Consider the following 27,565-nt stretch of genomic DNA (forward strand, 5'->3'; position numbering starts at 1 on the left):
ATGCTAAGAAGCGCGACGAGGACACGCAGCCGCCCTCGCACCTCGACGCGGGACGCAGGGAGGCGGGTTCCCGGGCGGCCCCGCCCCGCCGGTCCCGCTCGTCCCGCGCAGCCGCGCTCGCTCCCCACAGTCTCGTCGCTCGCTCCGCAGAAGCCGCTTCCGTTTCCAGCGCCGCGTTCCGGCCACACCTGCCTCTGCCCGGCTCGCCCTGCCCGCCCCACAGGAGGAACCCGGCGAGCTATGTCCGAGGAGGGTAAGGCTCCCGCCGAGCAGGGGGCGCGGGGAGCACTCGCGCATTAGCAGCGACAACGCGTCTCGGCGGAGCCGCGCCCCGCCCGGCGCGCCCGCCCGCTATTGGCCCAGCCCTGCCGCTGCCGCTGCCAGTGGCCGAGACGCTGCCTTTCGCCGCTGCCATTGGCTCTCGCCGCTGCCTGATGGTGCAGCTATTGGCTCCTGCCGCTGCCATTGGCTCTCGCTGCTGCCTTTGCCTGCTCCCATTGGCTCTCGCTGCTGCCTTTGCCTGCTCCCATTGGCTCTCGCCGCTGCCCCTCGTTGCTCCTGTTGCTTCTCGCCCTGCCCATTGGCTCTCGCCCCGCCCATTAGCTCTCACGCACCCTCTGGCTCTCGCCCCGCCCATTGGCTCTTGCCACCGCCCCTCGTTGCTCCCATTGGCTCTCGCCCCGCCCATTGGCGCTTGCCGCCGCCCCTCGTTGCTCTCATTGGCTCTCGCCACCCCATAGGATCTCGCCCCGCCCACTAGCTCTCGCCCCGCCCAGTGGCTCTCGCGGCTCCCATTGGCTCTCTCCGCCCCATTGGCTCGTGGGATCCGGCGGGGCTGAGGGAGTGGGGAACTCGTTCTGTTCCCGCGGGCTCCTGGCTGGGGTTTCCTCTCGGCGTCGCCCCTGGAGTGCTGAGGGGCTGGCAGCAGGGCTCTGGCTGGGCAGAAGCGGCCCTGCCGCGGCTTAGCGTGGCTCGTGGGAGTAGGGGGTGGTTCGTGGTGGGAGAAGCTTCCGCTCAGCTTGGAGGCCGGATGGTGGGTGAGCGAGGTGGGGGAGTGCTGAGAGGCTTTGGTCGTTTGGCCCTGGCAGCTTCCCGAGCGCTCTGGTTACTCAGATAAAAATCCTGGGTACCAGCATATAAAGAGAGGTGCCCGACCTCATGGTCTTACCATTCAAAGACCTAATGCCTGGTGCAACTCCTCTGACTTAGAGGTGGATGGGCTTTGCTTTGGATCACAACAGGTGCATTTCTGTAAGTTACCTGCTTCGCCTTGCTGTTAGGGAGCAATATTCATACAGTCTCACATCACTTTCAGCTCATTTACCTTGTTATTGCTGTCACAGACCTCTGCTCTCAATAGGTTCTGGTTGTTGCTTGCTCAGATGCCCGATTTCCTTGTGACTTCATGGTCCAGGGAGTTTTTCTGACTAAAAAACAATCGTTATATTTCTGTGTACTTTGGCCACTGTGCATTTATACAAGTGTCAGAATGAAATAAATGGGTAGGATTGAGATGTTGGAAGGTGGGAGCATAGCGATCCTGATATTCTCCTGAGGAAGCGAATGTATGGGGTAACATGTTGAATGTCTGTTCCTTCTTTTCTCCTAAAATTTTTGGTCTCCTGATCGGCTTAGTCTATAAATTTGTAATCCAAACAAATAATAAGACTGTACTAAGTCACTGGAAGTAGAAAAGATGTGCCATTTCCTCAGTGAAAAGGTGCAGTATTAGCTCAAATCTTCGTAAACTTCAGAGACCTCTCTGAGGCTTCTTTTACCTTGAGTTTTCATCTTATTAGCATCTCAGTAATCCAAATATTACACCTAAAGCCACAGGAAATCTGGTTTCATTATTCCAGTTTTCACCATAGTAATTGGTTTGTATTTACTCAGTATATGATCCCATTGTCTTAATCTGTTGCAAATGTCAGCCATGCAAATTCTGACTAGAGCATTCTGAATAAACTATTGTTTCATGGTTCAAAGACTTGATAAGCGTTTTATCTCTGATAAGAGTTTTCTGGTATCTCTGATCTGTGACAACCTATCAAGATTAAGGACGAAATTATCAGAAGTATGGTAAATTAAAGGATACAGTTTGAGGTAGATGGAACCCAATCTTTCTGAGTGCAGTATTTAAGCAGCTTTATGAAATCTGTTTTGTCTTACACGTAGCTTTTGTGGCTGGCTACTGCACTTGGGAGTGGAGAGATCAAGTTTGCAGTAGTACAGAGATATGTCTAGCTGAACTCTTATAAAACGAACACTGGATTTCTGTGTAAAGTTTGGTTTCATTTTAGTGATTTCTGCTAGCAGCCCCCAGGAACTCTGTAGTAGATGCGAGGATGGGATTTGGAGCTAGTCTGTGCTTCCAACTCTCTCATCCACATCTCTTTGCCATTTCATACCTCATGGTTATCTGCATTTCTGTTTCTATAAAAAAACAATATAATTCATCAGGTAATGTCTGAGTCAGTACAAGTCCTTCTTTACCCCACTGGCTTATGTGGCGTATTTAATTAGTAATGTACTTGCAGAAAGAAAAGTAGTCTGTCAGTTTGTCTTCAGCTGAGGCATCAAATCTGATTGTGTTTCTATGCTTGTAGCTTTGATCATCATAGTATGCAGAAATGTGATTTAAAGTCTCAGTTACGTCTGCAGTGAGATTGAGTTAATATGCAAAGAATTATTTGAAGCTGGGATGCAATGCTACCCCAAAAGGCATCATGACACTGATGTCACTGTGCTCTCCCTTGTGTTAGTTCCTTTTTTTGTGTATGTTCGCATAAGTGTCAGACCATAAATAGAACAGGATTTAGTAGTGGTCCAAGTTAATGCCAGCTAGCTCTCATTTTGTGCCTCAGTTTACACCTAGGTGAGCTCCCTGATATATTTTTCAATTGTTTGGGTAGGGTTGCTTTGCTTGGTTTGCTTTGGTATGCAGTTTGTAGTTGCTGCTGACTTTTTTTTGGCTTCTATGTTTGCCTTTTTAAGTCTGGCTTTGAAAAAGTTTGTGTTTAGTTTTAGGGTTTTGGTTTTTTTATGGAGTTATTATTTTTGTTTGCTTTTTTTTTAAAAAAATATTTTTTAAAGTTGAATGTCATCTTTCCATCTCTAAATTATTTTGGTGGTCTGTCCATGTTGGTGCTCCCCCCCTCCATTTTCTTTATGTTGCAGTTTTGTTCTAATCATCTTTCATTCTTCTGTTTCCTGTTTTTCTTCTGTTTTCTCCTCATTTCACCAAAGCCTATACTTTTAGGGGATGAGTGATCAAGCGGTAGTAAAAAGATAAGCGGTCATTTGGTTGCTGGAATGTGTTGATCAAATGGCAGAGTTTTCAAAAAGGACATTTTCAAGTAACAGTTACTTTTAAATATGTTTCTCTACTGGCCACTGGAAATAAATTCTTTATGATGCTTGGTTTTACTTTGCTGTATAAAAAACTGTAACATAATCTAGTAATGTAACTTCTGATCCAGAGTTAGACACAGTTGGGCATTTTTGCGTGTAAATCAATATGAAAGCTGGACTCAATTTAAGTTAACTTTCTACAAATACCTGCTAGGTGGCATTTTTTTTTGCAGAAGCAAAGAAGAATTCCTGGTGGAAGTATTCTAAACAGTGAACATAAGCAGCTTTCAAGTTAAAAAGAACACCTCCAGTCTTTGCTTTCTAATTTGGTCACTTCACAATACTGCTCTGTCTGCAACTATTTTCTGTACAACATTTTTTATGAACCTCTGCCTTATAGCACATCCTGCAGCCTTACTGAAAATAATAAGTCATCGTCTATATATACCACATAACCGAGAGCATGCGTTGAGAAGGAATTTAGCTTGGTGATGTTTACTATTTTTAGATGATTGTCACTTCAGTTTCAAGCAGAAATTCAGAAATCTCTTAAACTGGTAACGCGTTCCAATTATTGGATAAACCAGCTTGTTTAGTGAGTCTTACTGTAATGTAGTTCATGTCACAGTAAAAGCCTTATTTAAAATATATAAGCCTAAAATACTTTACTAATCACGCTTTTTAAATCTATAATTTCCTTTCAAGACTTACTGGAAATGTCTGAATATCTACGTCATGATATTTTGTGTCAAAGAAGTTATTAATGCAATGAAACTAATAACTTGGCACGGTTGCATCTTCAAGTTACAAGTAAAAACTATCCTGATGGCTTTATTTTTGTTTATTTTTTTCAGGAGTACAAATTAATCACAGAATATGGCAATTTGCGATTTCTACTTGAGAGACAGATATGCATTTCATGCTGGTTTGTGGTGTACATGTATGGTATTACTCCGTATCGATAGTATTTTTGAGCACAGACATTCTCTTGGTGATGAACTTAGTCAATTACAGAAAAGACATTTAAATTTGCCCACTGATTTTAGAGACAAGGCAACTAGAATACATTAGGAAAAGGAAGAAGTGCTTGGTGCAGAGCAGGAGGGTCTACATTTCTTGGATCAGCTTTCCTTATTGTTGCAGTGACTGGTCATGTTGCTAAACCTTTGTAGAAATGGGTCATGTGTTCTAATCTCAAAATTTCCTGACTGTCCATGTGAGAGTGATGTTCTTGAGAGGGAATAATTTCCATTCCCTATATGAGAGCAGCCATGTTCAGCAAGGAGGACCCTGACTGCCATCTTAAGAGGTTGAAAATTTTGAGAGACTGTTTCTTGTTGCTGCCTTGCTTGTACGTCATTGTAGAAATGTGTTGTAATTCATTAGATAACTTTTGGAAGTGAAGTGTTTTTCCTTTTGATATTTTCCTGTTTGGTTTATGTTTATCCTTCAGCTGTGAGTTGTTGTAGCAACAGAGTTTGGAAACACTTTCTCCCTAGAGTCCACTGCACTGCTGTAATTCTGATTTTGAAGCTTATTTAACTGGTGAAAGGTGTGGAACACTGTGCTTTGCTTTCATTATCAGCCAGCTGTGGACACTCTTGGCTTCTGATCATACTGGCCTTCCTCTAGTCCAGATGGTGCTGCTTTGTCTTTTTTACATGTTGTTCCACAGAACTTCCCCTGTTCTATACCCATTGCTCTGTCTGCCATAGATTTGAGTGATATAGTTGCTTGATTTTCCTGCCTCGTTTCCAGTGGGACAAAGCAAGGCATGAGATTTGTGGCAGAAGTTATGAATATATGGGTAAAATCTGTGCATTGTAAGGTTGCACAGATAATGTACATCTTGTGTCACTTCCTCTGCTTAGGGGTAGAAAGATGATTGCAAGGCAGCAGAGGCCCAGCTGTAAGTAGGGCATTTATCAGGCCATACAGTAACCTGGCACGTATTGGTTGGGAAAATGAGTAGAGAGGATTCTGTTCCCACATGCTGCATTGCAGATGCACTTTTCCTGACTCTCAGTTAACTCCTTCCTTAAGTAGGAACTTAAGTAGTAGACTACTAAATGATGGTCAACCAAAAAAATTATGCCTGTGATAGGCAGTTAAATAATTCAACACATGCAAATAACTCAAGTTAGCGTGCAGTGGACTTCAGTCGGTGAACAACGCTGAAATATTTTGCTAAAAGCTGCTTCTAAATTAAGTTCGCAAGTAGTCCTGCTGTTTACTTCTATACAGCTAATTAAAACTGGCCAAGAGAAGTTCTCTGAGCCTAAGCAGCATATCCAAGCTCACACCCACTCAGCTGAACTCCTTTTTGCAGGGCAACTATGCCCCGACTAGCTTTTTGGCTTTACTACTGTAAACTTAGCTGTTGACTGCGTGGCAATTGATGGGTGTTTCTGAACAGACCCTTCTATTTAGTGAAGTCCTTTCTAGTCTGATTACAAACAAATCCAAACAAACCCAAACCCTTCTGTATTTTTTTCTTTGGGATTAGATAGGAGTACTGGCCAGAGGGAAAACTTTATGACCTGTGGAATTCAGTTTCTTTCCCTCCTTATGGTCTTTTAAGAAATTGGAAGAGAGGTAAGAGAGCAGGATTTGGAGTGAATTGTTCACAAAAGAGTAAAGAACCAGACCACTCTTACACTCCTACAGCCCCAATTCATTCCTGGAGATCAGTTCATCCTGTGCACTGAACAGCGTAGAGATCCTGTGGAAAATAAGGCATATGTTCTTGTAATTAGTGCGTCATTGTGCATGTGTGCTGGCTGAATTTAAGTGTTATTTCCTAACCTTAGTAGTTCATGGTATGATTCCATCCATTAATTTGTTTCATCAAGAATAAATTCCATTCCCTCCTTTAACCTTTCAAAACCACCAGGTCTAGCTACAATAGCTAAAATACAGTTATTCTGAAACGAGGACATTTTTTTGTGATGTGGTATGCTTTATTGGAAAAGGATTGGTACTGGAGATTTGCCATTCAGTGTTTCTGCACAGCATCTCATTGGGAGTTGATGTTTGGTTTCATCTGAGTACAAAATGCACCATTAGGATTTGTAGCCTGATTTGTTGCAAGTGTACTAAAGCATTTCTTATTTATGAAAGTAAAATTTAAAACCAAAAATTAATGTCTTGTCATGTGCTTGAATGTAAACTGTGGCATTGTTACTGGCTTCTAGCTGTTCCTGTTAAAGCAGGGTAATGTAGGAAGAGTTAGTTACTGGATAGTTTCAGGAATCCCGCCAACTAAGCAATAGTAAGCTGCCTCCCTTCTACTGTGTGTTAAAACCTCGATGCCTGTGTTTAAAAGTGACTTCACACTTAGATGCTGAAATGAAACTTGTTTTAAATTAGTCTGTGGTACAATACAGGTAATGCTAGATATGATACAAGCACTGTAGTTGTCATCTGATATGCAGAATGGTGTCTAGTCTTACCTCTTTCTCTTTCTGCGTCTGCTAATAGATTATCTCTCCATCAATGTTGAGGATGATGAAGCAGTGATTATTGACCATGGAGAAAATGGACCATCCATACAAGACTGCATGTCAATGGAAGAAAACTCTGAAGTAAACAGTGTTGTTAACCATGTGGCTGAACTTGCCTATGGTAATCACTGTTCGTTTCTATTGTGATCTAATAGTTAATGACTAGTTTTAATGCTGTGTTTTCAGTACTGCTGTCTTGAATGCTTTCTGTATTGGCCATGTCTTTAAAAGACATTTTATTAGAAATTGCCTGGCAATGCATTTAAAGAGGAACCTTTTTAGTTATTGCTTCATTAATAGTGAGGCTATCTGTTTTAGAAAGTTTTTTACTTATAATGTAAGTATACCTAGGAATGAATTAGCAAGCTATTTGGAAAATAATTGTCATGGAAGAACCTAACTCAAAAACTGAGGGTTTTTTGATAATCTATCCAGTGTAATTTAGTGGAGCACTGGGAGTACTGATGTGCAATGATAGCAAGGTGGTTGCTTAAGGTGATAAATTAGTAGCTGAAAGTAGCCTTTGGTGATTGTCTTTAATTCATTGTATTTATTTTAACATGCAAGATCAAAGTCTCTTAGAAATCTTGCCCAGTTCTCCATTGGCCCAGACAAAAATTAATCATAGTTGTTAAAAGCATTTAAGAAGTCAGCAGCAGTATTACCAAGTTAGCAAGCAAAATGACTGTAACTAAGTGATGGCACTTATTATTTAGGGTTTTTTTTTTATTCAGCCAGTTGATTTTTCTAGAGAAACTCGTAAGCATTTCACTTCAGCAGAGTGAAATTAAATCTCGTTTCCTAGTGTTTCTTAGCTGCTTCTGAGAACCTTTAATCTTTTGGATCGTCTATTTGACAGGAGAGTATACTGTAATTTTTTTGTACATTTACATCTAAAAACATGTTTGGGGAAGGAGGGTTTGAATTGTTTATTTTGGATTTTGTCTGTGTTTTTAACAAAACAAAAATAAAACTTCCTGCCCAAGAAACTGTCATAAACAGTTGCAGACCTTGATTTCCAGACCTGTGAGGTCTGACACAAAAAAACCCAATACTGTGCCTATAAGTCTTTTTATGTAACAAATGAAGAAAATCAACTACAATCACCTTCAAAATAGTTCTCATCCGAGTTGGCACATGGCTGCATACAGTGTTGCTGACATTCAAAGCAATTCCGTAGATGATTTCCTGAAAGGCTGTTGAGGATCTCTATTGGTTTTGCGTTCACATCTTCTACTGACAAAAATGGGTTCCTTTGAGCACCGATTTGATCTTTGGGATCTCTCCAGTATAATTCTCAGTCAATGATCGAAAGCTTCTGTTGCGGATTTCTTCAGTTTTACAAGAAACTTGATGTTAACTTGCTGTTCACTCCTGCACACTAACATTTTCCAGCTAAGGGTAAGAAAACATCTATATTTGAAGGCGCACTTCCCCTTGTACTGAGTGAAGCAATTGAGTTAAATGTTTCCTGAACTGTCACAGTGAGACAATGTTCTACAACCCATCTCTTTGTCTCTCCCTTTCCATTCTTGGTTCCCAAGCTGTTGGGTTAGTCTGGTGTTTTTTTCTCTTTTGTGTCAGTCCTCATAAATAATTATTTCATTATCGACAAAGGAATAATGATGAGTGGGTATAGTTGGTTTTTCAAAGTTAAAAGATGTTTTTGTCATTTTTGTCCTTACAGCTTCTGTTGTTGTAGATTGTTAGCTAGACAGTACCTAACACTGAAATAGAGTACGCTGAGATATATAACCAAAATGTGGCTTGGTTCATCTTGAATATAACTGTTGAACTTAACTCTTTGAACTGAAATTCTCTCTGATTGTTTTTATTCAACCACCATCTTGTGCTAGTGTCTTGTGGAGCGGTGCCTTTTTTTCAGATCTGCTTCTGCCTGTCCAAACTAGTTTATTTCACTTTTGTCTTGGCAGAGCAAGCTCAGCATCACTAAGATACAGATCTAGGTCTTTATTTCTCCCCACCTGCTGCAGAACAGTTCTGTTATACTTTTTACTTATCCATTTATGCCCACAAACTTATTATCACTTTTGCTGGTACAAAACTTGATATTGCTTTTGCTGGGGGGAGTAAGGGATGTCTTCCTATTTGTGCCCAAATCTAAATTTGGGAAGCTAATCAGAAAGACTGTTATTTAACATTAGCATAAGATGCTTAAAATGAAATTAAACCAGGGACCTAGTGTTTTTCCATGTGAACTGGCATTCTGGTTTGGCTGTAGAAGATATGACGTTAGAGGGACTACATTGTGCCAGTGTGTTAATCCTGCTGCCCTGCACCCCTACTACTTTCAGCATGTCCTCTTGCCTCACTGGTCCCACAGGGTGCTGCCATCTCCCAGGCTCTCAGTCCTGTGGGTGCCTAGTGCTAGGAGATGAGTGCTAGCTTGGTCTGCAGGGTGGAGACAGAGAGGTGAGGTGATCTGGGAAAGGAAGCAAACTCTGATGCTGTGTGGGAGGGTAGGTAGGTTATAATATTAATCTAAGAGAACAAATATAAGTAGTTGCCTTTGTATTTTTATTACTCAGCTATTGATTGTAATTTCAAAATTATATTAATTACACTAATCTAAATTTACCACAGATTTGCCTAGGTAGCATCTGCCAGCTCTGCTGCTATGTTTGTCTTGGCTCTTAATGGAAAGAGATTTTTTTTTTCCTAGCTTATGATACTGAATATATTATTACTTTTCTGTTTTGCACCCGACTCTTCCTCTTCGGTGCATGAAAGAAAAGCAGTTGTTATTGCTTTTCAGTATTTCTCTTACCTTGCTCTTATCCCATTGGATTAATTTTCTTTCTCTTCACTTCCATGATGTTGGGCCATGAAATTAATTCCATTATTTTGCAAAAGTAGTAAGAAATACCCTTGTAACTTTTCTCATGAAGCCTCTTTTCCTTGAGAGGAACTTACTGTAGGTATCCATAAAACTTCCCTACCAGAGCTTTTCAGCTTTGCCTAAGCTCCAGAAAGCTACTTCACAGCACATAGTATGGCAGAGACTTGGTGTTGCTTTTTTATGCCAGCCAAGTTTTCTCCTTATTTCTTTGAAACCTTCGGAGGTCTTGTTTAGCTTCTTAAGCTTTACTTGTCTTTTAATATCTTCTCTTCTCTGTATCATCTTATCTGCATTGTGCTTGGTCCATCTATAGCTATGAGTGATTTTCTCTCTTTTTAAAAGAGCTGCCTTAGCCCTTACCGGAAAGTTTGAGGTAGAAACCTATAAATGATGGATGGCAGATTTAGCAGTAGAGAGATGGTTTTTTCATCTAACTGTGAAAATCCTCCAACCTTCTTCAAAAGTTAGGTCTGGCAATTGTGCGGGCTTCAAAAGAATTAAGACAGAGCAGTGATAAACTGTGCTAATGGCTTTTTAACTGTGTGCCAGACCCACAGTGAAGAAGTGGAGGCATTTTGTGTGCCACTTGTGGATAGTTTGGCTTTCATAGACCCTGACCTACACTGGTTTAACAGAAGAGATACCTGGAGCAGATCTTTTTTGTTGCAGTGCTTCAGTGACAAAACTGGTAGGAGGGGCCATAAGAGTAGGGATGGGACAGCTGAAGACTACACAAATGGGTACTGTCTTTACATTGCCTGAATTTTAGTTAATGGGTTTTGTTGAGGTTTTCAAATCTGTGATTTTTGTACAGTTGGACATGGAAATTAAAATAGAGAATGAACAGTGAAAATTAAGTGGAGGCTGGAGAGAGTTTGCAAGAAAGAACAGTAAATTGAATTTATAAATTCAGATCTAAATAAATTGGATTACTAAGTGTTTAATAATATGCAAATAAACAAATTCGAAATAAGCAAGCAGTTTGAAAGTGAAAAAAGGGTGACAGTGCATGTTTTTTGTAGTAACACGTTTAATGCAGTGGAAAACCTGCTGATGTACTTTGCTTTTTCTCCACTTTTCCAGGAAGCGAAGGCTTATCGACGCTAGCTGAACAAGTGGCATCACAAATGAGCCATTCTGCAAGTATGCAGAGAGGAAATGGTTACAACCCTGAAAAAATGGATTTTCTGTTTTCACATAATAAAAGAAAACGACTTGCCCCTTCTCTGTTGAGGCAGAATGTGGTATGTTCCCCCAAATAGTAGCCCCCTTTTTTTTTTTGAGGTCAGTTTCAATGTTATTGGAAGTGTAATTTTTCCTTCACTTTTCTACGCTCATTTGATGACATCCTGGGTAGGATACCCATGTCGTGCATGGAAGCTTCTATCAAGAGTAAAACTCTGCTGTGCTGGATACTGTACATGTGTATACCAGCACATACAGCGGAGAGGAACTTATACTAACTTATACTGATTTCCCATGTAGATACTCTTATTTTTTCAGTAAATATCTCTCTGCAATTTACTATAATATGAGTTGAAACTTAAAGTTTTACTTCCATGAACAAAGCCAGGCTGTGTATATTGTTAACTTGAGGCAGCCTGAAGCTTAGTTCATGTCACCATATTTAATTCTTGAATTCTAACAATCAAATGTCTTTAAAGCAGTTCCACTGTGTTTAATTCTGCCTGTTGTAAAACAAAAACACCACTCACCAACCCCAACCTTCCTTTTTTAAAATAAGGCCTGAATAAATATGAGTTTATTTGGACAAAAAAAAAACAACAAAGACAAGACTGAACTAAAACCAACCAACCAAACAAAACCCAAAGAGTGACAACGACAGACTCATGTCTTCAATGATGTACGGTGGACTGAAACAGCTCTCATCCAGTAAAAGAAAAATGTCAGAATTGTCCAGGTGGTGGCACTGTTGATTCCTGTCTGAGAGCAGTCTTAAAGCTGTGAGAAAATTATGTCTTTTAGACATTTTTACAGCTTCTGCGTGCTGAGTTTTACATGTTGAAATAAATACACATTTTTTTTCAAATCAGTTTGTTCAAATTCGTGTTAAAATCTACATGGAGTCTCATAATTACATAAGCCTCACTGTATAGTACATATGTAGTTAGATGAGAAAATTCTTGACCTTAGAATAACCAAATAAATATACGTATCATTATATAAATTTGCAAGAGGTTTATGTTAAACCAGAATAAGTCACTCTTAAAATAAATTGAGCTGATTATTCATATGACCTAACCACATGCACATAAATGACATGACTGTGCCATATTGTAGCCAAGGGAGGGAATACAGCTACTACTGAAAGTGTCTGAGGTTCTCTCTGTAGTTTGTATTTTAAATTGTTTCATTATTCAAAACTTCAAAAGTTATTTATGTTATTTCCCAGATGAGAGCTGGGGAAGGAGAATACGAAGATAGCGACAGTGTCGTTTATGAGTATGAACCAGACTATGAATGTGTAAGTTAATTTTCCTTTGCTTGAATGTCTTTGAAAAGACACTTGGGGAATACATGTTTTGGGATAGACTAAAATTGCACATGATGCTGGAAGTTGAGTTTTGTTGGCTTAGTGTAATATCCTGAGACTGTACATATATTATGTTTTTCTTATTATTTTTCTGAAAAAGGGGAGTATTGTATCTGAAGCTTCCTACACTGGAGATCAGCAGAAAACTCTTATGGAGGTCCTCTGTTATTGCCAGGTATTATTTTTTTAATCTCTGAAATGCCATTTAAACAGTTAGTTTCATTGTATATTTGATAACCTATGACTTCATCCTTTCTGGTTGTTCATTTGTTAGTTACCCATTTAACTTCAACATTTTCAGTAAGAAAATAATCTACTACTACATATTCTCTGAACTTTTCACACTGTAACTGACGTGGATACTTTTCAAACACTAAGTTTAATACAAAATGTAAAATCTAGTTATTTATTGGGAAGGGTTTCACAGTAATAGGAAAGATTTGACTTTTGAGTATTGAGTATTATTGTCTTGTCTCCTTAAGCATATATTCACCAACACTGAGAAAGAAAATTGACTGATTGTCACAAACATTCTTGCCACTAGTTTGGGAAAGCATGCTATAGCAAGTAGTGCTAATGAGAAACTACAGCCTCTTTTGCTGCCTGCTAGCCCCTTTCCATCTCCTTCACTTCAGTGTTATCCCCTCCTCCCAGTATATCTGACCTGGGGCTACATGAAGCCTTTTAATAATGCCTGTATCATCCACACTGATTTTAAGGTCTTTTAGTGCTTACTTGAAATAGTTCTAAATTTGAGGAAGATTTATAGATTCTTTTATCTAAGGATATTTAATTTTTTAACAAGATAGCTATCATATTGAAACCTAATTGATAGTTTTGATAAAATTTCCAATTATTTTCAATTTTATCTTCTACAAATCTGTCTAGCAATTTTTGTCATAGCCATATGTATTCTTTTTAAAAAAGGATGAAGTCTAGTTATGCAGTAGATCAACAAAGGAAATTGCTTTATTTAGTTAAAGGCACGTTTCCTCTTCAACTTGTGTAGATGTAATGTCCTCATGTGGTTTTTGCAGTGATACCCGATGACATGTGTCTCATATGTATTTTCAAGTTGGCAGTGTCTTTTCAATTCTAGATTAATATTCTGCTATCCGTTTCCTTTACACTGTTATGGCACAATTGTGTGTCTAAATTGCTGTGTAAGCATCATGTTTGCGTTGCTAAATCATGGAAACACTGAAGAAAACTTTCTATATTGCACAGTAACTTATAGTAATAACTGATGGACTTTGAATGCTTTGATTTTTCTGGCTTTTATGTCTGAAAATTTGGGCCTTTACAATAATGCTTTTAAAAAGTTTTTACCTGATTGCTTTAGTAAGGCAACATGAATTATTACCATCTGAAAGAAAACTTGACACTGGGGATTAAAGATCAGACACTTAAAATAAATAGTTTTTTTCAAATTCCCTATCTTTTGTTCTTTGATAATAAAAAATCTGAATGGAATTGATTTCAAAGCCATCTTTGTTCTGAAAGGCATGTCTGAGTTGATTTCTCTGGACGTCATTTACATCTCATTTTCATGGAATCACAGGATGGTTGACATTGGAAGGTATTTTCTGGAGGTCATCTTGTCCAACCCTCATACTCAGGCAGGACCACCTAGATCTCCTGGCCCAGGAGTATGTCCTAATGGCTTTGGAATATTTCCAAGAAGGGGCTCGCCACTGCCTCTGTTAGCAACCTGTGCCAGTGCTCAGTTACCCTCACAGTGAAAGAGTGGCTCCTGATGTTAAGAGGGAACCTCCTGAGTTTCAGTTTGTGCCCATTGCCTCTGGTCCTGCTGCTGGGCAGCTCTGAAAAGAGCCTGGCTTTGTCCTCTTTGCCAGCGCTGTTCAGGTATTAGTATGTATTGAGGAGATTTGCCCATGAGCCTTCTGTTGTCCAGATTGAACCAGTCCCAGCTCCCTCAACCTTTCCCAATAGAATAGAGGTTCCTGTCCATTTATTGCCTTCAGAGGCTTTTGCTATACTTTCTCTAGACATGTTTCTCTTCTACTGGGGAGCCCAGAGCTGGACCCTGCACTCCAGCTGTGGCCTCACCAGTGTTGGAAAGAAGAGAAGGAGTACCTCCCTCAACCTGCAGGCCATACTTTGCCTAATGCAACCACCTTTGCTGGCTAACATTCAAGTAGACATTGTGCTGCTCTGGGCCGGGCCATTCATCCAGTTTTCAACCCACTGCACTATCTGCTCATCCAACCTGTACATCAGCAGCTTGTCTGTGAGGATCTTAAGGGAGACAATGTTGAAGGCCTTCCTCATGTCCACGTAGACAATATCCACTGCTCTACCCTCATCTACTAGTCTAGTGATGTCATCGTAGAAGTTTATCTGGTTGGTCAACTGTGACTTGCCCTTGGTAAAGCCGTGCTGTGACTACTCTTGGTGATGTTCTTGTCATTTGTACACCTGGAATTGGTTTCCAGGATTAGCTGCTCCATCAGCAAGGTGGGTGTTAGTTTCTTCTCCTAAGTAACAAGCGATAGGACAAGAGGAAATGACCTCAAGTCATGCCGGGGAAGGTTTAATCTAGATATTAGAAACAATTCCTTCAACAAAAGGGTTGTCAGGCATTGGAACAGGATGCCCAGGGAAGTGGGCAGGGATGAATTTAAAAGGATTTTAAAAGAAAGAATTTAAAAGGAATTTAAAAGACATGATGCTTAGGGATGTGGTTTAGTGGTGGACTTGGCTGTGTTAGGCTTATGGTTGGAATTGATGATCCTGAAGGTCTTTTCCAACCTAAATGATTGTATGAGTCTGTCACCTCCCCAGGTGTGGAGGTGAGGCTGACTGGCCTGTAGTTCCCTGGGTCCTCCTTCTTGCCCTTCTTCAAGACAGGAGTGACATCTGCCTTCTTCCACTCTGTGGGCACTTCTCTCATTGCCATGATCGATCTAAGGTTATCAAGAGTGGCCTCTCAGTGACATCAGCCAGCTCCCTCAGCAGTCGTGGGCAAATCCCATCAGGCCCCTTGAACTTCAATGTATGTCTAGTTTGCTTGGTCAAGGATTCCTTGACCAGATCCTCTTCCACTAGTCTGTAGTCCTTGCTCTAGCCTTTCTCGTTGGTCTCTGGAAGCTGGGAGTCCAGAAAGCCAGTCTTGTTCATAAAGACTGAGGCAAAGGTGGCATTGAATCCCTCAGCCTTTGCCATGTCCTGTGTCACCAGGTCCACTGTGTCATTCAACTGTTTCCACATTTTCCCTAGCCTTCCTTTTGCCACCTATGTACTTACAGAAGCCCTTCTTGCTGTCTTGGACATCCCTGGCCACATTCAATTCCAGTTGGGACTTTTACTTTACAGTTTGTGTTTTTCTAAATATATTTCCCATTGGTGATACAGAAATCTGCATTTTGGTGGCTGCATACAAGCCTTTTACTTGTGTACTGTGAAACTACAGGTAACTTAAAGTAACATATAATAATACATAACTTAGAGCTTGTCAGTAGCTTGTCAGTGTAAAATAAAACATATCGAATGGGTAATAAAACATCTGCTGTAAGGAGAAAGAACAACCTTTAAGTGCCAGCCATGTTAAAGTTGCAAGAGTAAGCTTCTTTAAAAAATTCTTTTCACTATAACATGTACCATTGTTATTTGCATTTTATATCTAAGCTGATCTCTAATATGCTTACAGAATGTATGTATTATCTACTGATCTTACCTAGTTTATGGGAGGAATTTTGCCCTTAATTCTCTAAATTTAAACTGATTTCTTGTGCATCAATACTGTTCTCACTTCTATGTTTGTTCTCAGGCCATGTATGATGCCATTCAGAAATTGGATAGAAAATTTGACCTGCTTCATCGGAAGGTCTCAGAAATGCAGCATACTCGTGTAAAGCCACTGGTGCTCAGACCAGTAAGTACTAAAGACCTAAGAAATTTATTTTTACTGTAATGCTCTGGCTTCCTCTGCTAATTTTTTTTTTTAAAAATCCTCTACTCTCACTAAGATTAAAATTAGTAGCAAAGTAGCCGACTTAAAATCCATTTCAATTAAATTATTCCAGATTTCTTACTATCCTCCAGCGTCAGTCTCCTGTGTTGTTATTGACCAGAGGTCACAGAATGGCCAGTGGCCCACATCAAATTCAGGATGCTGTGATAGATGCTGTAAAATTCTATTTGTATACCAGGCTGGTTCAATTGACTAACTGATTTTTAGAGTTCAGCAGTCTGTTGCATATCCATTATGGTATAGAATTGTATATTTTTTTAATAAAACACCTTTTTTTCAAAACTGTTAAGAAGGTTTGGTGTTGTGTACACACTATCCATTTTGTTCCTATATGGTGAATCCGCTATTAATTAAGGAGACAGAATAGTAGTACTTTTAACAGTGCTCTTTAAAAGGCAAACATAACAGGTGATTTTTGAAGAAGGTCATAAAATCCATAATGACCTTTCTTTGTCAAGAATACTGCCAAGCTCTTAATGTGGCAGAAGTGATCTTACTGTCATGAGATGTCAGGGCATCAGTAAAGCTGTTTGCTTTAAGGGGAGTAAAAGCTGTGACATTCTTCATGCGTGTCAGTTATCAATAGGTTACTTTGTTATATTTGGGAATTCATTTTTATTGACGATACCAGGCTTGTACTGTCCACACATCCAAAAATACGAGATTCAGGGAACAAACCAGTCTTATCATCTACACTTGGGCCCTGTGACCTCTGCACTCTTACTTTTCCCTCTGATCACGTGGGATGGCAGCTGCTGTAATGTTCAGATTTTTATTGGTATACGGTGTAAAGGGGGAAGCCAGCAAATGCAACCTCCCAACCATTTCCTTAGGTTCTGCTAGCACTTTAAAATGATCAGGAATACGATAGATTTTTTTTTTTTATAGCTGTACCATTGTTCTATCTGTGATAGTCTAGGGATATAAATAAGGAAAGTCTGGTCGTAAAGGTACTGGATTTTTTATTAGATCCAATCCAATAGCAAGAGAAGTGGAAAAACTTTCAGACACATAAGGCTTTCTACTGGTCATAGATTTTTTTTTTTTTTTAAAGCTTACCAGGTTGGAATATGATCAGATTTCTGTAAACAAAACAAAAAAAACACAAGAAGAAAAACAAAACAAACAAAACCCCAAACCTACATATGTCAGCTACATTAGTTAGCTCATGCTCAGTGACTTGTATTCTGAACTACAATGGATGCTTTAGGATGCGTATGTTTCTTAATAAAAGTACTTCAAGTGATGGAAAGTATAGAATGTCTCTGTCTATCTGTCTTAGTCTGTTTGGAATCTTCAATTGTAGATAAGATCTGAATGTATAATATTTTCAGCTACCAAGAATGAAAAGACAAGCCAGGAGAGAGAATGAATTGTTTTTTGGTTTTTTGTTTTCTTGTTTAAAAGGAAGCTAACGTGGCAGTGGAGACATCCCTTGAAAATTCAGCAGATTGGGTAAATGGCTGGCAAATTTTAAATTTTATATTCCCTCTTCTTCTTTATAGAACTTCTTTTAAGAGCCTTTACAAAGCTGCCTTTCCCATTATGTATTTGTCTGGCTTTTTAGAAAGCAATTGTGCCAACACCCCAAGTGGAAAAAAACTTGAGGAATGTTGAAGCTGACTAGATAAATTCTTAGTGTTGGAATGAAATGCAAGAATAAACGGAAGTAGAAGAAAGGCTAAAAAGTAATACTACTGGCTTCATGACAATCACTGTTTCAATGAAGAGTCTGTTGCCAATAGCATATCACTAGAATCTAGTCTTTCTGGTTTGCAAAATTAAAAATGACCGATATGTCTAATTTAAACTTTTGATTGTTTTGTGCTTCCCATTTGCAGAAACCGGTTGGATTTACATACAGAAGTTCCAGTCATTTCCCTCAAGGAAAAATAAGAGTACAAAAATCCATGGAAAGGGAACCAAGTCTTCATCTCTCTTCATCAGGCCAGGGAAGGCATAGCCCAGTCATAAGGGTTGCTTTACAAAATGGCCATATTCAAGTCAATTCCACAATAAAACATGTTCCACAGAGTCTTCAGCTTGAATCACAGCAGCCTGTTCATAGACAGAGCCCACCACTCCCTACTATTGTTTCTACGCATTCATTGCATTCATCATACACAGCAGCTAACAGGATGCCTGACCTTTCTCCACAATCAAATCTTGTAGCCGGTGTTGTGGAAAGTACTGTCAATGTTGCATCTTCAACGGTGGCATCTTCAACAGTGGCATCATCATCGATGCCAGTACCATCTGAGACCAGTTTGGGAAATAATGCTGTGGTGGCCAACTACAAAAGTACATCTGGGAGTGTGAATATTAGTAAAGAACTACCGTCTTCTTCAGTCTCCATCAATCCTAGCTTTGGTGAGTTATTTTGTAATAAATACTCAGAAATGAAGGCTAAAGACCTGCTGCTACTATAAAGAAATATGCCTAAAGAAATGAGTTTTTATTTAGCAAAAGTAAAGGAGCAGAACTGGCTGCCTTACAGGCATTTATATCATGGAATACTGTTTGAAACTCTTGAAACAGAGGTTGTAGGAATGTTTAATACATCAGAGGGACTTAAAAACTTCTGCAGTGCGTATACAGTTTATTGACTACCGCAAGCCTTTGATTTACAGTACATGATTTGAGTTTTTGAAAGCTAGGGCCCCTCTTTCTTTTTTTGTACTCTTGATGTAAACTGTTTCAAACCTGTGTATATGTCATAAGTAATGTATGCATGCTATGCATATGTTTAAAATGACAAAAGAGATTGCCAGTAAAGCTAAGTGAGGCATATGCCTGTATCCATTTTGCATTTAAGCAAGGAAGCAGCTCAACCGGATTTGTGTGAACGAAATAACTGTTGTTTTCTTAGGGAGACTTTTATCCTTTCTGTCCTCAAATTCTCCAGTGTTCGGTTTCTTTCAAAACTCTTAATTTCATAGCAAATGAAGATTTCCATAAATCATTGCATTATAATAAACAAGCTCATTTAAAATATCACTATGTTTTAAAAGCTAATGCATTTCTTTCTGAAGTATAAATCTTGGAGTTACATGGAAGGCCTTTGGTCTGAAAAACAAATTTATACTGCTGAAGAACTGCATAAATAGTAGGTGAAATACGCAGATGCCTGTCTGAATTTGTAAACAGTGTATGATTTAGCAGTACTGTGTACGGATAGGCCATTCTTCATGGGTCGTTGTCTTGAAAACAGATATGATATCTGCACATGTGCAAAATAGGCCAGTCTGAACACTTTGGACTCTTATCGTTTAATATATTCTCTTGGGTATTATTATTTCAGTTAGTTATATTGGTAGCTAATTTGAATTAAAGAGTTATATCTGTTACCATTACATTCTAAACCTGTTTTTGTAAAAGCAAAGGTAAGTAATACATAGTGGAATTAGCTGTGATAAGAGAACATGTACGCAGAGTACCATAGAGGTTCAAGAGAAAGCTTGAAAAAGTGTTCTTTTTTGACAACTTGCTTGGGATTTTGGAATTTTTTTTCATATGAATGTTTTTGTTTTACAAAAGAATTTGTTGGTGACCCAGTGAGAAATGTAAAAGTTCTTGGAAACTATTTGATGAAAGCTCGGCAAAAGACTAAACCAAAGTATGCAGCGCGCTACTTAGTTCGTGTCTTGTTCCCCAAGGAAACGTTATTGTGCAGCATTATGGGAGTGAGTGCACGAGGGCGGAGAACATTGGATCCAAACAAAATTGCTGCAATAAGAGGTATTTTACCTTTCAAAATGCACAGTTCTACTTCCTTAGTATTTAACAAAGTTTTTAACTTATAAGGAGTTCTTTTCTGTATGTTGCTGCTAATCATTGTCTAGCAACTGGTGAACTTACAGTTGTGGTAGTGGATGTGCTTTGTCTTGATTTTGACATTACACTGTCACTGGTTTCTGTGGGGTTTTTTTTGTTGTTTTGTGTGTGGATTTGGGGTGTTTTTGTTTTGTTCTTTTAAGTTAGTATGATAAATCATACCTTTCCCTTAAATCTACCAGGAAATTCTTAATAATAAAAGCACTACTCACAACACCTCAAAAAAAGTGTAAGTGCACATCTTGAATTCACAGTGCTGCTTAACTTTAAAACATGAGTTTACCATCTTTAATATAAAGCTGGAAATCTAAAGCTTCTAAATGGAGAACAGTAAATATGAGACATTTCGTAGCTTTCTCTCATTCTTTCTAAATGGGAATACTTTTAAATACTGCTTTTGTCATAAAGCATAAAAAAGTTTTTTCTATCATTTATATGCAGAATTTCTTGCAACTAACTTTCCAAGCTATGATTTGAGCGAGCATGGAAAAGACTGGAAAACCTGTATCACAAATGTCAATGCCATGATCCGCTGTTTACGTTCTGAAACAAAAGTAAAACCAGTAAGTTGACTCAAGGTGGTAACTTATTAAGTGCTAAGCTTGTGTTTCTGTCTCAAATTATTTGAACTCCTCATCATATGAGTCCTCTAATTGGAAATTCCTCAGATTTTGCTGCTGCATTGCTCAGCATAGGTCTGCTGATGGCAGCACTGGTTCCACATGAGGAGTGCTGGAAGCATATCCTTTTCACTTGCTCTTCATCTTTCTGGTCCTGTGTCCAGCATTCATTTAAGAGATGTTAAAACATAGGATACTGAAAAGAAAGCACTGTAAATGTTGCCGAGAAGTAGTGTCAAATGTGATTGTGAGCTGAAATATGTAGCTGCTAATTTCTGTTCCCACAGGCTTTCCTTCAAATATATCCAGCCACGCATTTCAACTTCACATTGACTGAAACGTCACTTCCAAAACACCTGTAACTCCATTTACATCTACTTCTAGAAATTTTTGTGTAAATCTGTGAATATTTAGTATCTGTTTCACCTGGGTTTTTTATTATTGAAATTCACGAGTAACTATATTATAAATATTGGGAATCTAATTTGCACTAAATGGGAAATGAACTGGAACACTAATTAGAAAACTGGTAGGCTTCTCCCACTGCATATGCTAACCTCATTTAATGTTGCAGGAGACAGCAGAAGGGAAAGAAAAAGTGGCTGATGCTCCAGATACATCTCATTGCGTAGATTTAAATTATAACGAAGATAGTGAAGGCAATTTTCAAAACTCTCAGAAAATGACCAACTCCACAACTGACAAACTGGAGAATTCAGAACTGGATAAGTTTCCAGAAGCTTTCCACACACCTTCGGTCAGGAAAACGCACTCTTTGGAACCTATGGGTAAACTAAGAAATCTGCATCTTCTGGATTTGTGTGTCACATTTTACATGATCAGTGAAAGGCAGAAGATCCTACTGTAGGTTAAATTGCATACTAATGGGATTTGCTGAACTATGCGACTCTTTGTGTTTGCATCTACCTGTGTCCCATAATGCATATCCACTATTAAGACTGGAAGGTTCGGCTGTAAGACAACCTGTTCATACTCTCCGAAAAGTTATTTTTAAAGAACTGTTTCACAGCTGCCCAGTTCTTCATTTGGTAGATGTTCTACCTTAGTGGAGCAAGCTAGCTCACAATCTCTGTTGAATGGTATTGCAGTTTCAGGAAAAAAAGCACAGCCTTCTGTAAAACTGACAACTTAGGACAAATGGAATCTTAAAGCAGCCTTTATTGTTTTTTCTAAAATAAAATTGAACAACATACAAGTGCATGGAAAAAATTTCATGTGCAGCATGTGATGCCTCTAGAGAGCTTCAAGGGCAATGAGATTAGTTGCCCTTGAAAATAATTTTCTTGGGTAGAATAACTTTAGGCCTCTATCAGATCTGCTCCTGCACCCACAATTTGTTAGTCTGATCCCACAGACCTCCTGATTTACCATGTATTTTGGATATTTATTTATTTATTTTTTATATTTACGGCAGAACCAGGTTGAAATAGTTAAAAAATATGCACTCTGGTTTTCATTTTCCACTTAACGTATCTAACTGTTGAAAAAGCAGAACTTTAATTTACTTGTGTAGTTGGAATAGCATCGTCTTTTCAGGTGAGATGAGAACAATTAAGAAAGCAGTCATTAATAATGCAGGTTACATTGCAGAAGCATATCAGAAGAGCTGTTACATTGTTGTAAAACAGGCAGAGTTTTTTGGCTACTTGGACATTTTCCTGCATTATATTGCATTTCAGTATTAACTTTAGTGTTACATGGTTTTGCAGTGGTAATTTCTGAGACAACTTTGTGTCCTAGTTTTAGTGTAGTACAGCGACTTTAAAGAATGGTCAGTATTACATAAGTAAAATTTCTCACTCCTCCCTCTGTTTTTCTCTCTGACATGTTCTAGAACTCCTTGGAAGTCCATGGCGCAACGTTCAGTTGCCTTTCTCAGTCATTTATGTAGCTAAGGGGAAGTCTCGGCCAGAGTTGTCAGCTCGCTACCTAATTCGTCATATGTTCACTGAAGATGTGCTGGTAAAAAGCAATGTATATGGCAATCTTGAACGTGGCATGAGCCCACTGGACTGCAACAGAATTAATGCTCTCAGAGGTAAGTAACAATCTCTATTCAAATGAAAATGATAATTTTATTTAAATGTTTTAGAGGCTTGCTTACAGAAAACATGTAATTTGGGTAAGCTTAGAAGGGCAATCACTCCTTGATAAATAAAAATTCAAACCTGTTTTTAAAAGTACTCGTTTTACTTATTGAAGGGGAGAAAGGTGCAGTAGTCTTACCTTATTTTTCTGATGGCTGCTTAACTCATGTATTTGTTTACTGATCTTGTTGCAGTATGGTAAGGAACAAGCTCTTGCAGTTTTTCTGTTACTGTTCTATATGGCTGTGTTATGCTGAATTGCTGTGTTTAATTTTAGTGAATATGGTGTCAAAGATCCTCTGAAGGAGGGCTTGGTCTTGCTAAATACTGGTCATGCTGAAATGGCCCCTGAGATTTCTTTGCTGTGGTTGACCACATTAGAAGCCAAAGTTGTTCAGAACTTCCAGGGATCAAGCCCACGTACACGGTTACATGCTTTCTTTGCATATTTTGTTTTTATGCCTAGACCTTTTGTTACTCATTTTTAAATTAAACAGAAAGGGGGAGGAAATATCTGCTGTCTAGCTTTGCCCTTCAAGCCTTGTGTTACGCCTGGCTGTGCTGTTGTAGTAGCATGCACTTATTTTGGCTTAATTACATGCAAGAAGAATATATAGCTTGCATAAATAATTGATAACTCACTATCATATACTTATTTATTTTTAGACTTTCTTCAAGAGAATTATCCATCCTTTGATCTAAAGGAAACTGGATATGATTGGAAGGCATGTGTGGCTGCCATAAACAGCACAATCCGCAGTCTCAGACATGACCATAAAAAAGCTAAGGTTGGAATCCGACGGAAAGCCTTGGCAGTGCCACGATTGAATGCAAAGAGTCCTCCACAGAGTCCTACTTCAGTCAGGCCATTTGAAAGTGACACTATCAATCTCATGGACTGAAGGTCTCTAACATCTGTCTCAAATCTTAATTCAACAGGTTTTTATAAATCCCACGTAGAAACCTATTACGTTTAGTTGTCTTACTATGCTGAGTTGTCAGCAGCACTTAATAGTATTATTTCCTGAGACCCAAGTTAGCAAAAGACTTGGGAACACTAATGCTTTGTGTAAGTAGCATTTGTGTTCCTCAGAAATTACTTCCGCAGTTCCCTGTAGCATTTGCAGTGTGCTCTCCCTTAAAAGCACCTTCTTCTCGTGATTCATTGACTCTGAAAGGCTAACGTGATTAGAAAGGTACACTACACATCAAGTCGGCAGAAACAGATAGAAACATGTGAAGGAAATAATATTCCTCCTTGGTGAAAGACTCATCGCCAGCTATATCTCATTATGTGTGAGAAATGAAATTTGCTTCCACAATTGCATATTTTAGGCAAAAACATCCAATGCGGAAAGTGAAAAGAATTTTTTTTTATTGCATCTAGCTAATTTGTTCTCTCTTTTTTTGGCCTCCTATAGCAGTCTTTGTAGGATAAGGAAAGAGGCAGACAGCAATGTAAGTACAGTTGGTAATATTTTCTTTGCTCTGACTCAGCTGCACAAAAAAGCATTCAGAACAAACAGTTCAGTGGTTGGTTCTGTTTTTTTCTTTGTGAAAATTAAGAAAATAGTTATTCAGGGGCCTGGTCTGCTGTTTAGTGGCATATGTCTCATCCACTGGTTTGGATGTCTACAGGAAGCAAATCTGCTGCAACTTTCATCTAGATTTGGATTCTGATTCAGATTTGACAAATAATAATTTCTATTAGCTTCAAGTCATTGTTCCTTCAAGTAAAACAAAGGACACATGCTGTACGGTTGCTATGCAGAGATGACCAACATCAGTGGAATGCCTTCTCAAGTTCATAATCCTACCTTTTAATACTCAGTTCTACAAGGCTGGGCATATTTGCTTTGCTGTGTGGGTAGGCTGCTGTTCTAGAGACTTGTCATCCTGCCTTCATTCACTTAAAATCTTGAAAGATGTGCAGTGAATATTCACTCACAGAATGGTTGAGTTTGGAAGGGACCTCTGGAGGTCAGTTGATCTGTTAGCCATGCTCACACAGGGCCACCTAGAGCCAGACATCCACCAGTATGCCCTGATAGCTTTTGAATATCTCCAAGGATGAAGACTCCACAACCTTCTTGGGCAACGTGTGCTAGGGTTCAGTCACTGTGACAGTGAAAAAGTGCTTCCTGATGTTCAGAAGGAACCTCCTGTGTTTCAGTTTGTGCTGTTGGCTTCTGGTACTGTCATGGGGTGCCACTGAGAAGAGCCTGCTTCTATCCTTTTGGCTCTGTCATCTTTGCACCCTCTCCTCGGGTATTCCTATACACTGATGAGATCCCCTTTGAGCCTTCTGTTCTCCAGACTGAACAGTTCGAGCTCTCTTAGCCTTTGCTTATAGGGAGAGATGCTCCAGTCTCTTCATCATCTTCATGGCCCTTTGCTGGACTCTCTCCAGTATGTCTGTGCCTCTGTTGTATTGAGGAGCCCAGAGCTGGACCCAGCACCCCAAATGTGGCTTCACCAGCACTGAGAAGGATCACCTCCTGCTGGCAGTATCCTCCTAAGGCAGCCCTGGATACCATTAGATTCTCTTGTGGCAAGAGCTCAGTGCTGGTTCATGTTCAACTTAGTGTCTGCTACGACATCCCAGGGTATGCTTGTCCCATCATCCAGATGATTAATGAAGATATTAAACAGGATCATACCCAGTACTGACTCTTGGGATAGACCAGTAGTCACTGGCCTTGATCTAGACTTTGTGTTGCTGATCATCACCATCAGGGCCTTGCCATTCGTCCAGTTTCCAGTCCACCTCACTGTCTCTGCTCCTCTAGCCCACAGAGCAGCAGCCTGTCAGGAACTTAGAGGCAACGGTGTCACAGGCCTTCCTCAAGTCTAGGTAGACAATATCCACTGCTCTTCCAGGCCACTCATTTTATCAAAGTTGATCAAATTGGACAAGCATCAAATTTCCTTGGAGAAGCTATGCTGTGACTACTGCTGATGATTTTCTTGTTATTCATGTGCCTTTCTCTTACTTGTTTTTTCAGCATCAGTGACACAGTTGTCTCACTGTCTTCATATTGGCTATCTGGTGTGTGAATTTGCTTTGCCACTTGAATTATGTCTGAGTGTAGTCTCAGGTGTCCAAGGTTTTCACAGGAAGAAACTTCTCAGGAGGCTGACACGGGGAACCAGTTTCATCTCTCAAAGTTGCTCCAGCTGTAGCTTCCAAAATTATGCCAGTGTATATAGCAGAACAAGATTTAACTAAATCTGTCCTTTCCAAGGCAAAAGTTTCCCCGTTTTGTTTTTCATTAGCAATAGGATAAAATAGTGAAGTTACTTCTTCTCAGTTTAGTTCCTATCCATAACAAACAGACTTATATACAGAATTAGATCAGCTTTTTTATTGCAAGTTAGGAAATGCAATGGCCTTATCAGACATTAAATTTGTAATTTAAGTTACCCCTACCACCTCCTTGCAGAAGTCTTCTGCAGGATTTTGAAGAGGCTGAATTTCTGATCATTTCTACTAGAACTGTTGTACTGCAAATTTGGTTGTTCTTGTTTGCTACTAACAAATTCTGCTGTTACTGTTCTATACAATTGTTCTTGTAAATGCCAAGAACTTTGTTGGTTTAGGTATTACTGGTTCCAAACCTCAGAAAAAGCCAAAAATGCTTATATTTTTTCAGTAGCTTGATGAAACAGTTTCACTGTCCTTCACAGATTTTAATGGTAGAGTGATATATTTATTGAATGAGATGTCTGGCACTGAAATCTGTTGTGTGGTGCATACCTATAGCTTCCATGTTGAAAAGAGAATTGAGTAATTGAATAAAAGTAGAAATAGTTTTCTTGTTTCTGTTTCAAATGTATTAATTTTTGCTAACTTTTATAAAATAAATTTACAGTATTTTGCTGTTAGGAATAAAGTATTTTACAAATAAAACTAGCATACAGCTCCTTCACTACATACATGTGTGTTACGTATTTCTTGTACCATGAACCTGCAGCTCAGGTACAGTTTCATCTGAGAAGATTCTTTTGATCTTCTTGCAAGAACCAGGGCTTTGAGGAGATGTTCTGGTTGAGGTGAGGTGATTTCCAAATTTAAACTGCCTTAACTGATTCAGTAAACCAGAGCAAACTCTTGGACTTTACTTGTCACTTACAGTTTTATGTGAGCTATCTGAAAGAAAGATTTCCACAAAAGGGTAGAAGTTGAGTAAAATATTGAAGAAACTCTTAAACTGGTGCATTTTTAGTAGATTAGGCCTTATTCACGCAGTGGAATTGGTGTCTGTGTTAGTAATGCACAGGGGTGGCCAAGAGGGGCAGGCTGGTCAGGGCACATAAGACTTCTTAGTACCCCTCGAGGGCTCTGGTTGAAAATTTTGCAGGTTTCACACACAGCATGTGTGTAGATAACCCATCCCACAGACAAGTTCAGCTTTAATAGCCAGAACTCATCTCTTAAAACAATACCAAGACCATTATTTTCTAGTTTTCATCAATTATTTTTTTAGATTGTTTGATGGGAGTGCTCACAGGATTTTAGAATATGAAGTAGAATGGGCTAAATATTGGTGTCGTTATTTATTTCTGATTTTTTTATAGATCCAGAAATGTGATAATTTTGTAGTTCTCTTGTACTATCACTTGATTATGATAGCTGTGCATGAAGTGAGATGAGAGCTGCTGACTTTAAATGCCATCTGAACTATGAGCTTATGTAAGTAACTTATAAATTCAGTGTATATTTCCCACCCTGCCCCTTAAG

The 27,565-nt window shown here is 39.3% G+C and overlaps 1 protein-coding gene across 1 annotated transcript; it reads left to right on the forward strand.

Annotated features, from left to right (window-relative positions):
* On the forward strand, positions 1–26,763 carry BEND2 (BEN domain containing 2). The gene is made up of 13 exons (XM_054060203.1): positions 1–253; positions 6,832–6,975; positions 10,798–10,958; positions 12,128–12,199; positions 12,369–12,443; positions 16,059–16,163; positions 17,670–17,717; positions 18,104–18,632; positions 19,800–20,000; positions 20,538–20,659; positions 21,291–21,504; positions 22,572–22,775; positions 23,491–26,763. The coding sequence occupies exons 1-13, from the start codon at positions 1–3 to the stop codon at positions 23,724–23,726; spliced, it is 2,364 nt and encodes a 787-aa protein (XP_053916178.1). The 3' UTR covers positions 23,727–26,763.
* The last annotated feature ends 802 nt before the right edge of the window (positions 26,764–27,565 follow it).

This window comes from Cuculus canorus, chromosome 1 (genome assembly GCF_017976375.1).
Source record: "Cuculus canorus isolate bCucCan1 chromosome 1, bCucCan1.pri, whole genome shotgun sequence".
Classification (NCBI taxonomy): domain Eukaryota; kingdom Metazoa; phylum Chordata; class Aves; order Cuculiformes; family Cuculidae; genus Cuculus; species Cuculus canorus.

What these genes read in the sequence shown, in the direction of transcription:
- BEND2 (XM_054060203.1), top strand. Translation starts at nt 1, where the DNA reads ATGCTAAGAAGCGCGACGAGGACACGCAGCCGCCCTCGCACCTCGACG. An exon ending in CAAAATTGCTGCAATAAGAG is followed by an intron (nt 20,001 to 20,537) that starts GTATTTTACCTT and finishes ATTTATATGCAG; the next exon opens with AATTTCTTGCAACTAACTTT. An exon ending in CTGAAACAAAAGTAAAACCA is followed by an intron (nt 20,660 to 21,290) that starts GTAAGTTGACTC and finishes TTAATGTTGCAG; the next exon opens with GAGACAGCAGAAGGGAAAGA.